Source organism: Mirounga angustirostris, unplaced genomic scaffold, assembly GCF_029215605.1.
Source record: "Mirounga angustirostris isolate CCGP_5_RB_7025 unplaced genomic scaffold, mMirAng1.0.hap1 SCAF_1, whole genome shotgun sequence".
Classification (NCBI taxonomy): domain Eukaryota; kingdom Metazoa; phylum Chordata; class Mammalia; order Carnivora; family Phocidae; genus Mirounga; species Mirounga angustirostris.
Window position 1 is genome coordinate 197,306,090 of NW_026991709.1, and position 14,703 is coordinate 197,320,792.

The 14,703-nt window shown below is 60.3% G+C and overlaps 1 protein-coding gene across 7 annotated transcripts; it reads right to left on the reverse strand.

Annotated features, from left to right (window-relative positions):
• Positions 1-511: 511 nt before the first annotated feature.
• SLC38A3 (solute carrier family 38 member 3) lies at positions 512-14,628 on the reverse strand. Of its 7 annotated transcripts, XM_054504727.1 has the most exons (17): positions 14,529-14,604; positions 9,165-9,243; positions 7,126-7,161; positions 6,864-7,013; positions 6,688-6,769; positions 6,404-6,519; positions 5,764-5,837; positions 5,588-5,680; positions 5,408-5,489; positions 4,206-4,288; positions 4,055-4,113; positions 3,525-3,850; positions 3,147-3,247; positions 2,788-2,912; positions 2,559-2,703; positions 1,534-1,637; positions 512-1,445 (listed from the first exon to the last, which is right to left on the reverse strand). In XM_054504727.1, the coding sequence occupies exons 4-17, from the start codon at positions 6,962-6,964 to the stop codon at positions 1,341-1,343; spliced, it is 1,596 nt and encodes a 531-aa protein (XP_054360702.1). In that variant the 5' UTR covers positions 6,965-7,013; positions 7,126-7,161; positions 9,165-9,243; positions 14,529-14,604; the 3' UTR covers positions 512-1,340. The 7 variants fall into 7 exon arrangements, with proteins under 7 accessions (XP_054360702.1, XP_045718282.1, XP_045718281.1 ...); XM_045862326.1 differs by lacking the exon at positions 9,165-9,243; XM_045862325.1 differs by lacking the exon at positions 7,126-7,161.
• Positions 14,629-14,703: the final 75 nt, after the last annotated feature.

The window sequence follows — 14,703 nt, forward strand, 5'->3', positions numbered from 1 at the left end:
AGGGTCCCCAGTACAGGAATTCACTAACCCACCTTTATTCACAGTGGGTTTTACTATTAACAGAAGATCAGTCTGACAGGTCACAGGATTCCTGGACTTTTGTTCCCAGACTCAAAGCATTGACAAAGGGTTGACACGGCAGCCAGGGGGGGCAGGGGGCCCTTCAACAGTGCTTCCACAGGGCTCGGCTGCCCCCAGCTCAGACCCTCCCTGAAGCTGCTGGGGATGCACCTCACGTTGCCTCCTTCCGGAGGCCTCTCTCTGTCCCATTTCCTGGGGCCTCATTAATTCCTCCCCACCTCACCCCGTGAGAAAGCAGGTCTGTGCTGAGCCTGGCCCAGATCCAGAGCTGAGTCTGAGCATACCACTGGCTGGTTTGGGAGGAAGGGGGCCTGTCCCCACCCTCATCTCAGGGAAGGAGGCCGGAGGGGCTCCCATTACCATCCATGTCCCGACGTCTACCCACTTTCCAGGAGCACAGGGGCCATGGGGATCAAGAATACACAACATAGCTGGTCTTATGTATAATATTTATAAAAGGGGACCCACCACCTCTCCACTCCTGCCCCAGACCAGCCCCTGGGGTCTTTGGCTCCCAGGGGACAGAGACACTCCGGGCCCCAGACTCTTTCTTCTCCCAGAAGTGGAATGTGAGCTATGGCCCAGGCTTGGGGTGGGGGGAGTCCCAGCCTCCCCAGGACTGGTGAAGGGACAGGGTAGGGGTCCCTTGGGGGTGCCCACACCAGCCTCACACTCAAAAGAACCTACTGGCTCCAGGTGTGAGGGGGAATGGTCTGCTTCTGGTGACGGGGATGGGAGAAGGAGACAAGAGTATCTAAGGGCCTGAGTCCAAGTGCCTGAAAGGGGCCTCAGGGACAGAAGTGGGAAGAGGTGAGTGAGCTGAGGGAGATGAGGCCCCAGGGTGCAGACCACGGCCCAGCAGCACGGTGGGGAGATGGCTGCAGGCCTGGTTTCCAGCTCTACGTGCCCTACAGGCTGTGTGACCTCGGGAGGCAGCTGCGGGGCCTCGTGTGCGCATCTGTGCAAAGGAGAACAGAGGCTTGGGTGGGAGCTGAGGCAAGAGTGAGGGAGCAAGGGTACAGCCCCACCCTGCTCTCAGCCCAGGCAGCCCCTGGAGCCCGGGAGCCCAGAAAGGGAGTGGCCCTAGGGCCTTGGTCCTGGCTCTGACAGAAACCTTCCACAGAGAGGATGTGAGGCAGAGCCAAATGCCATAGTGTTAACACGTCTTTCTCCTCCCCCTTGGCTAGATGGGAGCAAGGGCTGAAGACTCTGGGCAGGGGTTCGTGGACGAGTAGTCAGAACAGGATGGATGTCTCCTCCTAGTGGCTTCCTCCATGCCGGCTGGTCCCTGACACCCAGTCAGTGATGATGAAGCTCAAGCTCATGGTCATCAGCAAGAGGCCAAGCACAGCGAAACAAAGGGCCTGTGGGGACAGGAGTCAGAGTCAGGGGTGCAGTAAGGGCAGCCCCCTCAGCCCCACACCAGGCCACCAACCTCCAGGACCCTCGCACCAGGATTTTGGGGGTAGACTTTGCAGGCTCCCTCTCGGTGGGTATGATGCGGAAGTAGAAGATGGCAGGGAAGATGAAGATGAGGCATGGGGCAGATGTGGCACCTGCAAAGAACAAGGCATGTCCGCATACTGGTTAAGGTCCGGGGGTGGACCCCTCAATGAGATCAAACATTCCTTGTTGGCGGAATGTCTTCCTTGAGACTCCACTTGAGAGTTCTGCCTGATTCTGGAGAGCCCACCAGCCCCTCCCCTGGTTCTCTGTCTACCTGGATGGAAAGCTAGTGCTGTTGGCAGTCAAAGAATCTCTAGCAAAGAGAAAAGGCAAGCCAAGAGACAGACACAAAGCCCTGAAGATATTGGGCTCCTAGATATAGCTATTCCTGAAGGCTTTTTCTTTATTTGAGCCAATTCATTCCTTTCTGCTTAAATCACTTTTAGGTCAGATTTCAGATATATAGAACCAACAGTCTTGCCTATGATATCCATGACACTCGGCCCCCCAGGCCTGTGCGTTGGTCCTTGCAGACTTGGGTTAGGGAGTGAGTCTTCTGAGTTGGGTCACCCCAAAGATATCTCAGAATTGTCTGATCTTCTAGCTCAGAGCCCCAGCTGGGATGGGACAGTGGACAGAGTACCAAACCTATAGTCCCATTATCCTAGAGCTAAATTAAGGCCCCCCACTTACCAGCTGTATGGCTCTGCTACTCCCCTAATCATGATGGACCTTAATTTTCTCATATGTGAAATGGGGACAAGACCCAGTGAGATCATTCATGGAGGTCCCTGGCACCTGGGCTCCACCTCATCCCCCAGCAAGGGGAACTGTCTCTGGTTTTGAGCCCTCAAAAGGGATTAGAATAGCCTTAAGGACAAAATCTCAGAGAGGAAGCCCAGCTGTGCACACATGGCCAGTAGCCATCACTTAAATGTAGGGTACGATCTCAGGAATCTGCCAGGATTTGCAGATAGGAAATTCTCTGGGCCAATGCCCTGCCTCTATACACAGCTGGGCCAGACCCTCACCGATGACCCCGAAGATGCCCAGGATGTTGGGAGCGAAGATAACCAGCAGGTTGATGCAAGTGAGCAGGCCGATGGCAATGAGCGTGTGCCGCAACCAGCTGAACTCCTGGTTCTTAAACAGCATCTGCTGGATGGCACGGCGCACCTGGGGGGCGGGGGTGGGAAGAGTCACCAATCTGTCAGCCCCCTCCATCCCACCCTGCCTTGGTCCACCTACCCGCCAGCTCACCGGAAACAGAACGATTGGCACCGTGAGTGTGACTGCCGTCAGCACGGCCACTCGCACGCAGAGGATCAGCACGTCGAATGGGTCCACCTTGCTGTAGGTGTGCAGTAGCTCAGACTCCACCCCGTCTGCGGCAGGCAGGGAGGGCGGTCAGCGCGTGGCCCGGGGAGGGGGGTGGGCTCTGAGCCTGGGTTGGCCCTGACACTGTGCGAAGTGGCACCAGACTCACCTCCACAGCCGCAGGGCACAGTTAGGCGTCGCACACCTACTTAGCGCCTACAGTATGCAGGGTGCCATGGCCACCGGCCAGCCCCGTGCCCCCCAGCCTGGCCTCTGCCTCTGCCCCCATGGTCCAGCCATACCGTAGAAGGTGAGGTAGCCGAAGAGGGCAGCCAGGAAGTACATGACATACATGACGGAGATGGACAGGTTGGAGATGTGCTGCATCTTCCTCTTGGAGGGACTACGGCGAAGCAGGGGAGGGGACTGGTGCCAAGCTGGGCCACACCAGAGACCCCCCTGTGCCCTGGGGTCTCTCCGGCACCACGCCCTCACCATCTGGCAGCTGAACACGTCTCCTTCTTGTCCCCAGTCGCCCCTCAGGGCAGCCACGGAGAGCTTTGATAAAGTGACTTAGCTCCCGTTCCTCCCCACCCCCAGCCCCGGTCCTGTCAGGACCACATTCATTCTCCCCAAACCAGCTTAAGGCGGCTGCCCCCCTCTCAACCACAGACACCTACTCCTTGAGCTCTGTATAGATGGGCAGCACCTCGGGATGGCAGACGAAGGCGAAGGCCATGATGGGGATGGTATATGCCGTCTGGGGAGACACGGGGACCACGTCAGGGCAGCCCCCCCCACTCTCACGGGGCCCACCGCCCCCACCCTGGCCTGTTGGGACCTGTGAGTTGAGTGTGAAGTAGCTCGGGGTGCAGAGGGCTGTGGTCTCTGTCTCAACCCGCAGCTGTGCCTCCTCCTTGGTGACCTCCACGAGGCTGAAGTTGCCCGTGATGTTGGCGAAGTTGACGGGCAGTGGGCAGGGCACGTGGAACTTTTTGTAGATGACCTGGGTTAGGGAAAGGATGAGATCAGGGCCAGGCTAGATCTGCCCGGGAGTCACTATGACGCCACACCTAGATCAGTACGGAAGGGGCTGCCTTCTGACCCAGGCTTCCCAGAAAGGCCTGACCCCTCCCCCTGACGGAGGAGCCTGCCCCCCACCCCCTCCCCGGGAGACCTGCCCTCCACGCCAGCACGGAGGGTAACTCACTGCGATTAGGAAGAACACCATGCAGCTGAGAGAGAAGCCGCTGGAGTAACCCAGGTAGCCTGCAAAGTGCGGAGGGGCTCTGAGACTGGGGTCCCCTCCCAGGCATCCCTCCAACATCCCCCCTCCAAGGCCCTGGCCTTGCCACACTCACCAAGCTGCCGCATCAGTGCCAGAGGCAGAATGACGGTGACAGAAACTAGGATCACCAGGTAGTTCCCGTTCATGTACCAGTCCCTGCAGGGACAGGAGTGGGGAGCCAACATCAGTCTCCTCAGCCTTAGGGTGGGGGGCGTCTGCCTCCATACCTAATCGGTGCACCCGGGGTGCTACTGAGTGACCTCTGGAAAATACTTGTTCAGAGCACTGAGTCTCCCTTGCCCCATCTGCAAAAGGGACGTTCTCTCAGCACTCTCCTGGGCGAGGTGCGGACTAAGGCACCGGGCTCCTGCTTGGTGACCATTATAGGTATAGTCACTGCTCTTGTTTTTCTCAGGACACACAGGTCTGGGTCCAGCTTCCCCAGGGAGGGGCCCCCAGGGGCCCAGGGAGGCAGGGGGATGAACAAACCTGGCTCTGGGGGGTGGGACATTTTCTATGGGGGGATCAGGGACTTGCCAACGTCTGGTGCCCCTTGTGGTCCCTCCTGACATCTGTATCCTGCATCATCCTGCACCCCGCCACCACCAAGGGACAGGGGGCACGGAGAACTAAAGGGATAAGGAATGAGACCCCCCTTCCCAGGGAAGCCTAAAGGCCAACTCCTTGGGAAAGGCCCCCAGGACCTGGTGGGGGGTCGGGGAAAGAATCCTGATGCTTCTCTCCTCCCAGAGCTGCTCTCAACTTCACACCTCTCTGCTTGCCTGGGCTGTGTGGCCAAGGGCAGGGCCTGGCTGTCATCTCTGTCTCCACCCACAAAACGTGGCTGATGTCATTAGTGCTGGCTAAACTGATGATGGGCAACTGGGACACCATGGGCTTAATTTCTTGGTTGGGGGCGGCTAACACCCAAGCCATGGTCAGGAATAGCAGGGGCTTAGAGCTAAGCCCAAGGCTCTCAGGCCCTCGCGTGCTCACAGGCTGGGTCCAGGCCCAGGTGGGGGCCCAGCTTCCTCGGCCTCACCGCACCCCTTACCCCCACTGGCCTTCCTGGGGGATTCCCCTAGGTGCTCCCTAAATGAGTGTCGACTGAATGTTAGCTCGGCTAGCAGCTCTCTGCCCCTCCAGCTGCCGCTTGCAAGCACTGTCTCGTCTCTCCCACTAGCCCAGCCTGGGTTCCCGGGGCCAGCAGGGCACACGGAGGGGTAGACGAAGACCTCCCACCCTCACCCAGCCCCGCCCCACCCTGGGGCTCACGAGGTTTGCTCCTCCAGGTTCAGGAAGGTCTGTATGACAAGGGGCAGCTCAGACTTGATGATGTACAGGTAGCTGGACATGGCTGGGGGGAGACGGGTAGGCAGGCACTGGGGTCAGCCGAGGCAGCCAGCCCTCGGACTGCCCACCAGCCCACTGCCTGCCCGTGTCTGCCTGCCTCACCTCCAATATTCTGCAGCGTGATGGCCAGGGCCGCTGCCAGCTTCCCTGGGGTCCCAAAGGCACGGTAGCCCAGCTGCTCGTAGGCACGGATGCCTGTGGGCACGAGGAGTCAGAACAGTCAGGGGTGCTTTCCCTGGTCCAGCCCTCCCTTGCTCCAGGTTGGGTTGAAGGCTCACCCACGATCCCTGAGGACTTGAGTAGCAGGTGGATGGAGTAGCTGGAGAGCAGGGCAACGGCCGTCAGCAGGAACCTGAGGAAGATGGATGAAAGGAAGCCATCTGGGACTTCCCTGGGTGGCAGGGGCGAGGAGCTCTGGGAGGCCTGGGTGTGTGGGTCTGTGACCCAGGTGTCTGGACCCCCAACAGGTGTGGATGCAAGTTCAACAGGCCCTAGCAGTGGTGAACACCACCCATTTAACCCAGGGTGAGCCGCAACCCAGAAGGGGCCTCTGAGCACCACCTCCTTGCGCTCTTGGAACAAACACGTTTTCCATTTGGGCAGCAGGGCAGAGTTCCCAGGTAAAGTACACGTGTGCCCGCACAAGGCCTGGCTGCGGGGGCTTGCTCATCACGTGTAAAGGTGGTAGAAGGATAGACTCGGGTCTGTTAGGCTTGTCCTGTGTTGTAATCTCACCGGCTTTGCTGGGAAATGAGGGCTGTTTGTCCAGCCATGGCGGGTTTTTTTTAGCTGTGGTTTGGGTTAAGCCCCCCCACTGCAGCCTGGGTCTTGGGATGGGAAACCGGCGGGTCCTGGGAGGTCATGGCTGGTGGCCTGTTTAGGGCTCCTGTCTCGGGAGGGTTCACTGAGAGGACTTACAGGAAAAGGATGATGCCCGTGTTGGCCATGGCGTAGGCGAGGCCCAGGATGCCGCTGCCCATGATGGCGTTGCTGAGGTTGAACACTGACATCCCAAATGAGGTCTTCCCCTCGAACTGCAAGCACCAGAGTGAGATGGGAGTTGGGGGGGGTCAGCAAAGCATGGAGGGCCTCCCAGCGTTCCCCCTCACTGTCCCTTAGCCTCCCATTGCTGCCCCAGAGCACTTCGTTACTGCACACAAGCTCCCAGCGGTGTCCCGAACCCCCAGTGCACCCCGGCTCACGTCAGTGAAGTGCGGCTCCTTGCTGGGGTTTTTCTGTAGGAAGCCCTTGCCCTCAACACAGCTCCGTCTGGGGCCCTCGACCCTGCAGGCACAGGCCAGAGCAGGCAGCTCACCTCCAGCCCTTGCTCGGCACCCTGCCCTGCCCTGAGCCGTGGCTGGGCCTCTCCTCTGCTCACCTCGGGTTGCCGGCCGTGGGGGTGGTGACTGGGAGCAGCCCCTCCGAGTGTTTGCCGTTGGGCACCAGCTCCACCATTTCTGTCTGCAGAGGTGCCTCCATGGTCAGGGGCCACCAGCAGGATCACTAGCTCTCACACCAACACAGAAGTCTGCAGAGCAATGGGTCCCTCTGGTTATCCCCGCTCCCGGCACCCATGGCCCAGCCTCCCACCGGAAGTCTATAGCCGTATCACACCTCCCAGAAGGTCACTCAGGACTTACGTGCATATGCGGCTGGGCCTGCTGCCTCCCTGGGCCCTGCTTTTGGGGGAGTAGAGCTCAGATACCTGAGTTCTCCGGGATATCCTGAGGGGACACCTTGGCCAGTACATAGCGCTCCCTGCCTCCCCCCCCCCACCCACATATCAGCCCAGGCAAGCCCGTGGGGGCCTCAGTTTCTCCATCTGTGCAGTGAGGATCAGCTGGATGACCTGAGTTCAGAGTCCAGTGGTGCCTGGAGCCTAGGATGCTGAGTCCCAGGCATCCAGACTCCACTCCGGGGGTGGGCCCCGGACCGACCCCCCCTCCCTGACATTAATACCGGGAGACGGTTTCCTGTGCCGGCCCTGTGTGCCAGGGGCCTCCTAGCCAACCTAGAATGGCACTGCCCGACGGCTGGAGGCCTCGGGAGAGGGTGAGGGCTGTGGGCCCTGTTCCCAGCCGCCCGGCGGGCACTGCTGCAGCCAGAACAAAGGGCCTTCTGTGGTCTGAGAGCTGGCGCTGGGAACGGCAGGCGCAAAGGCTACCCCCCCGCCCCCCGGAGCCAGGAGGCCTGAGGCGGTGCTGGGTGGCTGGACACCTGGCCCCTGCCCGCCTGGCTGCGAAGGGCCCTCAGGGGGCCTTCCAGGAAATGAGTGTCCCAGGGCCGAGCTCTCTGGGCCACACAGGCGTCACCCTCCACACAGCCCTGGCCTTAGGGCCACGTTCTCCTTCAAGCCTCTCCTCCTAGGGAATACCCTCACCCCTTAGGTGGCCACCCTCCAGGAGTGGACCCTTTGAGCAGATTCTCCATTTCCCGGAACCCCAGGCCAGGAACTCAGGGCCTGAGGCAGCTGTAGAGGGGCCTGGGCCACTGGATCCATCCTCCCTTCCCTGCCCTCAAGGCATGGCCCTGGTGGGCCTCTAAGGAGCCAGTTCCCCTCCTTGCCCCCCACCACCCCTGCCCCCTGCCACACACCTCACTGGCCCCTCTCCCATCACTGGGGCTGGGAGCCACCTACCCCATGCCCAGAAGGTACCTACCTGGGCACAGTGCCCCAGGATCTATAAGGAGGTCCTGAAGGCTACATAGGCCAGTAGGAGAGCTAAGACCCGAGTGGAGACCAAGGAGGGGGCAGCACTGTCATGTAGGTCCCCCAGAGCCTAGACTTTTTTTTTTTTTAAGGCTTTATTTTTAAGTAATTGCTACACCTGATGTGGGGCTCAAACTCACAACCCCAAGATCAAGAGTTGCATGCTCTACTCACTAAGCCAGCAAGGCGCCCCTACCAGAGTCTCGTCTCGATGCCATAGCACCCCCTCTGCTTGGGAACTCTGAATCCTGCCCTGAATACCCCATCCCCCTCTGGATCCTGATGGTCTCAGGTCTACTTAGAACCCAGAGCACCAGGGGTCTTAGCACTCGGGGTTATGCGTGGGGACAGGAAGCTGGGTTCAGGCCTCAGGCCCCAGTGTCCTGGAGGCAACCCACCATTGCCCCAGGCAGCCCTAGGCCAGAGTTCAGATCCTAGGGACCCACACTTGGCACCCTTGGACTCCCTCAACCTGCCTCTCCTTTTTCTGATGCTGGCATCTGAACCCATCTCACCTCCAGCCCTGCCCCTCAGGACTATGACAATGTGACTATCTCCCCTCGTGCTCTCCTCCCCTGGATGAGAGCCCCTGATGTCAGCCTGTCTTCATGCCCCTGCCCTAAGCCTCACCATCAGCACCTCTCCAAGGGTCCCAGTTGGGTGTGGAGATGCCAGCATCTTATCTCCAGAGTCACTCCCTGGTGCCCCCTGGCTCTCCGCTAGGGTTGCCCTTTTCGGACCTCCCACCCTAGGCAGGCTGGGACAGGCCCTCAGAGTGTGCTGAGTTGGCAGCTTGGACAAAGCACCCTTCTCTGCCTTAATATCCTTCCCTAGCAGCCAGGCACTACCTCCAGGGAGACCACAGCCCATGGCATGGTCATGGCCAAAGGGCCTGAGTTCCTGGCTCCAGGTTCCCCATCCCCCCAGCAGGACTTAGGCCTAGACCTTCACGTCCTGTCTATTACTCACAGTCAGGTACTGCTGGGTTTTGGCCTGGCTTGAGATCCCAGAGAGGACATGGAATATCCTTCCTTAAGTGGCTTCCAGTCTGGAAGGGACAAAATCCCCAAACATATACCCATACACAGCAGCTGAATGTGAGCCACACAGTGCTGGGACTCAAAAAAGGGGAGACAGAGGCATCAAGGAAGGCTTCCTAGAGGAAGAGGTGATGGAGCCAGTTCTGAAATCTCAGGAGGAGTCCCAAAAGTGTGGAATGGGAAAGAGTCCCTGAAGCAGAGGGCACAGCGTGGGCAAAGGCTCTAAGGTGTGGTATGGGGCAGATTGAAGAAGGTTCCACGGCTACAGACAAACCCAACGAAACCTTGAAGGCCAGGTCAACAGGTCTGTACTTCAGCGTAGGGCAGGACTAAGGGCTGAGAAGCCAGGGTGGAGATGAGTGGCCCCCAGCCATTCCCTGAGGCTGGCAGCCCATTTCTGACATCTGCCGTCCCTCAGGCCTATCGCCTAGCAGGCTCCTTTGTATCAGGGAGTCAGGGTAGACTCAGGGATAGCCTCTGCCTAACACAAGCTGCCAGCCGATTCTGACCCACTGTCGGGAAAGCCCAGAGTGGACATTCTGAGTCTGAGTCCTGGCCTGGCCCTGCCTCACTGTGTGACCACGGGCAGAGCATTCCCGACTCAGGATCTCAGTATCCTCCTGCCCTCCAGGGGTCCCATGAGGTTTGGCAAAGCTGGGGACAGAGTGAGAAGCCTCCCCAAGGCCTTTGTCCCAGACCATGCCATGGGCTCCCAGAGAGGGGTCAGGCTCCAGGTTGGAAAAATCACTGCAACCTTGGGCAGATCATCAGAATGGCATCTGTCATGGGGGCAGTGTGGACTTGGGCAGGAAATCGATGGCCTAGGCCACTGCCCTGGGGCCTGTTGGCTCTGCTGGGAGATAAGGGCCAGGAGAGGCCAGGAACCACAAGGATGGCGCGGCAGGTAACGCTCGCCCACGCGGCCATCACAGAGTGAGAATTGGTCAGGCACACCTCGACAGGTGTTAAGTTTGGCTAATGAAAGATTTTGAGGCCCAGGAATCCAGGCCGCTGCTTGCATCAGCTGCTGTGGGACACATACTCTCTGTCCCACAACCGAGGTCCTTGGAGTCACCAGGGACTTGAGCACTGCTTTCTTCCCCCAATGCTCAGGGACATCAGTAGGTCTGCAGTAGTGGGCTAGCGAGCTACAGGGAGGCATCCACACTGTCCTTGCCTCAGTCCTGCAGCCACATAAGCTTAGTGGGGGCCCAGACCCCCTAGAACTTGCCCCCAGGTTTCTGGTGCTTGGGCAATCCTAACCTCAGCCCAGATGTCAGGAGACAGGCAGGTGGCCCGGCCTGCAGGCCCATTGCGGTCATTCCCGGAGGCTCAGGGATGAGGGCTGCCCCCAGTTCCAGCTCAGCCATCCTTATTCCCCTCCTCGGCAGAGACAAGGGGCCCCTCCTATCCCGGCACCCCTCTGCCCATCTGCTTCTCCAGGCTTCAGAGGGAGAACACCATCCTAGGACAAGCTATCAGTCAACAAGGAAACTGGATTGAATGGACCTGTCTGAATTATATGTTCTCAAGGCACAGCCCCAGGGATTGGTGGGGAGATGATTGCTGAAGTCAGGGGACTAGAGGTAGGGCATGCGGGAGGGTGTTCTGAACATGGGAGAGTGCTATAGCCTTATACCCCCCTAGCCCCTCTTCCAGGCCCACGACTCCAGATTTTGACCTCAGTAGACCCAGGCCCCCACCCACTACTCCTTCATTGTCCACAATAGTGGGTAAGTAGCCAGTGCCTGGTCAATACCGGGCTGGTACTGAGGCGGGTGGTGTGCAAGAGGGGGCACATCCAGAGAAAGGAAGATGGCCCAGAGCATTGATGTGTCAGCAACGCCAATCCCTCCTAGTTTAGCTCCCTGGCCCTGGTGTCTGGGGACTGTGCTTCTGTGTTCTGGGCATCCGGAAGTGTCTAGGAGGATCTGAGGGGCCCAGCTGGGGCCGGAAGTTGGACCTTCCTGTGACAGGGTATATTTTCTAGACCCCCAACAGATGCGTAGAGTTGGGCCTAACCTGAGACACCTAGGCCTCCCCTCCCACCCAGCCCAGGACCCTCCTTGCTCCCCCAAGGGAAGCTGTAGCTGGAACCTCTTGGCTCAAGACTGGGCCAGAGCCAGAAACAGCCCCCTCCCCCCACTGCCAGCCTGCTGAGAGGGACGTGCAGCCCGAGGCCCAGCTGAGGCAAAGGACAGGACATCACGTGCTTGTGGCCCCCTAGGGGCAGGGGAGACCCCGAGCCAGCCAGCCCATCCTCCTCCCTCCTGACCCGGAATCCCCTGGAGGCGGCCAAATATTTGGACAGCCGGACTTCTGGCCCCAAGGAAAGCTGGAGCAGGGGCCTGGGGCAGCTCAGGACTCATTGGAGACCCTGGTGTGGGCGGCTAGAGGCAAGGTCGGCCTGGAGGAAAGGCACCATCCAATGTCAGGCAGAAGTAGAGAGGCAGAGGGAGGGAAGAGAGAGACAGGGAAAGAGGAAGGACAGAAAGCACATACGTGTGGTACATGTGTCCACTCATACTGATCCAGACAGACAGACAGAGAGGCACAGGGAGAAAGGGAAATGCAGATGGATATAGAGGTACACAAACAGAAAAATGCACACACAGAGAGAGGTGGACAGACATTCAGACAGGGAGACAGAGAGAGAGAGAGACAACCAGGGAGGTGAGATGGCCAACCAGCCAGAGATAGCCAAGTGGAGAGAGACAGAGAAACAGGGAGACAGCCAGTGAAAGACAGAGAGAACCCCAGAAGGAATGAGAAGGGGAGAGAGAGCCAGAGGCCCAGGTGAGTGGGCAGCAGGCCCAGCGAGCACCACAGGGATGGCCAGGCGGAACCCTGCAAGACCCTGCAAGAAGGCTGCCACAGCATTTGCAGGTTCCTACAAGGGCAGGTTAGACCCCTACTAGCTGGGTGCAGGGACATCCAGACGGTGGGACTGAGCAGGTGCATGGTCAGCCCCAGCTGGAAAGACCGCTCCCCAGTCCAGCGCTTGTCTACCCGCACAATGGAAAAGATACACAGAAGTGATGGTCAATTGAAGTGACCCCCATTCTCAGCAGCCACGCACGTGTGCAGACGTGCCGGCCGAGAGGCTGTGTACAGGACGTGGCCCGCAGAGCGGAAATTCAAAACCAAGCCACCCCAGGCCGCTGACCGGAAAGCCCCTCCTGCCCCAGCAGCTGGTCCTTCCCTTTGGCCCCCAGAAGCCCCGCCTGGTCCTCTAGAGTGCCCCCCCCACATCTGTCTTCCTATCTAGAGTCAAAGGCCAGTCGTCCACCCACCAGACTGAAGGTGCGCAGGGCACACGGTAGGTGCTCAGTATGCGTTGCTAAGTGACTAGAATGGGTTCAAGGCCCTTGGCGAGCCCCCAGCCCATCTCAGCCCAGCTCTAAGTGGCCCCTGGCCCCTGGCCACGTCTGCACTAGACCGTGTGCCTGCAGAGCTCCTATCTTACCACAGCATAGGCTGCACATCCCACCGCAGCTTTCCGCGCACACAGATACCAAAACCATACCTCCCTTGCAGTCAACCACTCCCCTAAAACATGCTTTCCCCTCTGAATGAGTGCCTGTTTCCACACCCAGCCTGGACTTTCAGGCTGCACTCAGTTCAGCTCAAAAACCTTCCCTGGCCCTACCCAGAGACCTCGAACCACCCAGGCTGTCTTGTTGTGCCTCCGTTTCTCGATTTGCCCAAGGCTCCAAGGCCACTTGCTAGGGCAGCAGGCAGCAGGACAGGAGCAATCTGTTATGGTCTGGCCACCAGGAGCCCTGGACTGGGGGGGGAGTGTGTGTGGAGGGGGGCGTAGTGATGTGGGCCAAAAGAACCAGACTGAAGAAAGAATGGTTTGAGAAGCCAGTGAAGACATGGGCTCGAGCCCAGGCAGAGTGGAGTTTTGAGACATACACCCACACCCTCCCCAGAGAACTGGCCCCCTGTCTCCAACCCCCCAGGGGGTCAGAGATTCTCATTTCTGATTCCAGTCACTCCAGCCCTCTTGGAGATGTGCCAGGCCTGGCCTCACCCACCCCTGATTCCTCCCACCTCTGGTGCTTCCTGCAGGAAGACTTCCAAGGTTGTATAGAACCTACCCCTCTCAAAATGGAACTGTCCCCAGATCTCTCCGGCTTTCTATGCTCCAGACTGAGAAGCTCTGGGGCATTTTCTTCCTCTCTAGAAGGCACTGAGCTCCCATGCCACACTGCGTACTGAAGAGGAAGGGGTGGAAGGTCCAAAGGCTTCTCCCAGGGACAGAACAGTGGCCCAAGGCCGTCATGGAAGGAAAGACAGGACCGGCGGGCTGAAGGAAGGGTGGGCCTGGGTCAAGGTGTCCCCAGGGTGCAAGGTACAAGGACCTTTGACTTAGTCCTCTCGGACTTGTCCTAGAGCCTGTACCTGAGCTCAGGGCTCAGGTCACTGTGGGGGAGAGGGCGGACTCCCACGGGCCCCGCCCCTGGCCTCCCCCTCCCCGGGTGTAAACAAACGCACGCATTCGCTGTGGCCAATCGAAGGGGCCAATGGAGCGGGGGCGGGCTCCTGCAAACCCAGTCCTGGTCCTTTCCCTCTGCCCTACGCTCGGCGCCCGCTCTCACACCCTCACCGCGCAATGAGGCGGCAAGGAGCGCGCACAGAGCCCCGCCCTCGGGCCAGAGAGCCACATGCGCCCTGTACCCACCGTGCCCGCTGGCCCGGCTGCAAATGGCACGGGTTCCGGGACCAACATGTGCCCCGCGGCCCCTCAGGCAGCCTGGCCCGATCTGCCCTCAAGCCCCTGCCCAACGCGGCCGGGATAAATATACCCGGACACCCGGCGTGCCAGCCGGGCAGATTTGCCTGTCAGGCGCCCGTCGGGGCAGCGCTCCAGGGCCCGTTCCCGGCCTCTCTTGGGCCCCCCTCCGGGACGCTCTCCAGCTAGTCCCCGCGGGTTCTGCCTCGGGAAGCCCCTCGCGCACCGCCCCGAGCCCCGACAAGGCTTCCTGCGGCCCCAGTCCCGAGTGCTGACCTCCCGCTGTCCCGCCCGGCCCTGCCGACAGGCCCCGAGGCGACGAGGTGCCTCTCCCGGGATACCAGCTCCATCTCGGAGCTGAGTCCTGCCTGGCGGGTCGCCGGACCTGGGCCCAGATCGCGCGGGGTTCTGGCTCGCTGGAGGCTGGGGGGAGGCCCCTGCCCGGGGCAGGGCGGGCGAGGGGAGCTGCCCGGAGCCCGGCTACGGACGGGAGGGTGCACAGTAGGGCTCTGCCCGCCCGGGGCCCTGGGCCGGGGTCGGCGCCCCCAGCGGTACCTGGCCCGGCGGGTGGGGGACGCACGGAGCTCCGCTCTGGCTGGCGCTGTCCGCTCTGCTCCCGGCTAAGCGCCGCGGCGGGGGATGAAGGGCGCCCGGCCCCGCCCCTGGCCCGCCCCCGGCCCGCCAATCCCAGGCGGCGGGCGGGAGGAGGGGCTGGTCTGGGGAGGGGGGG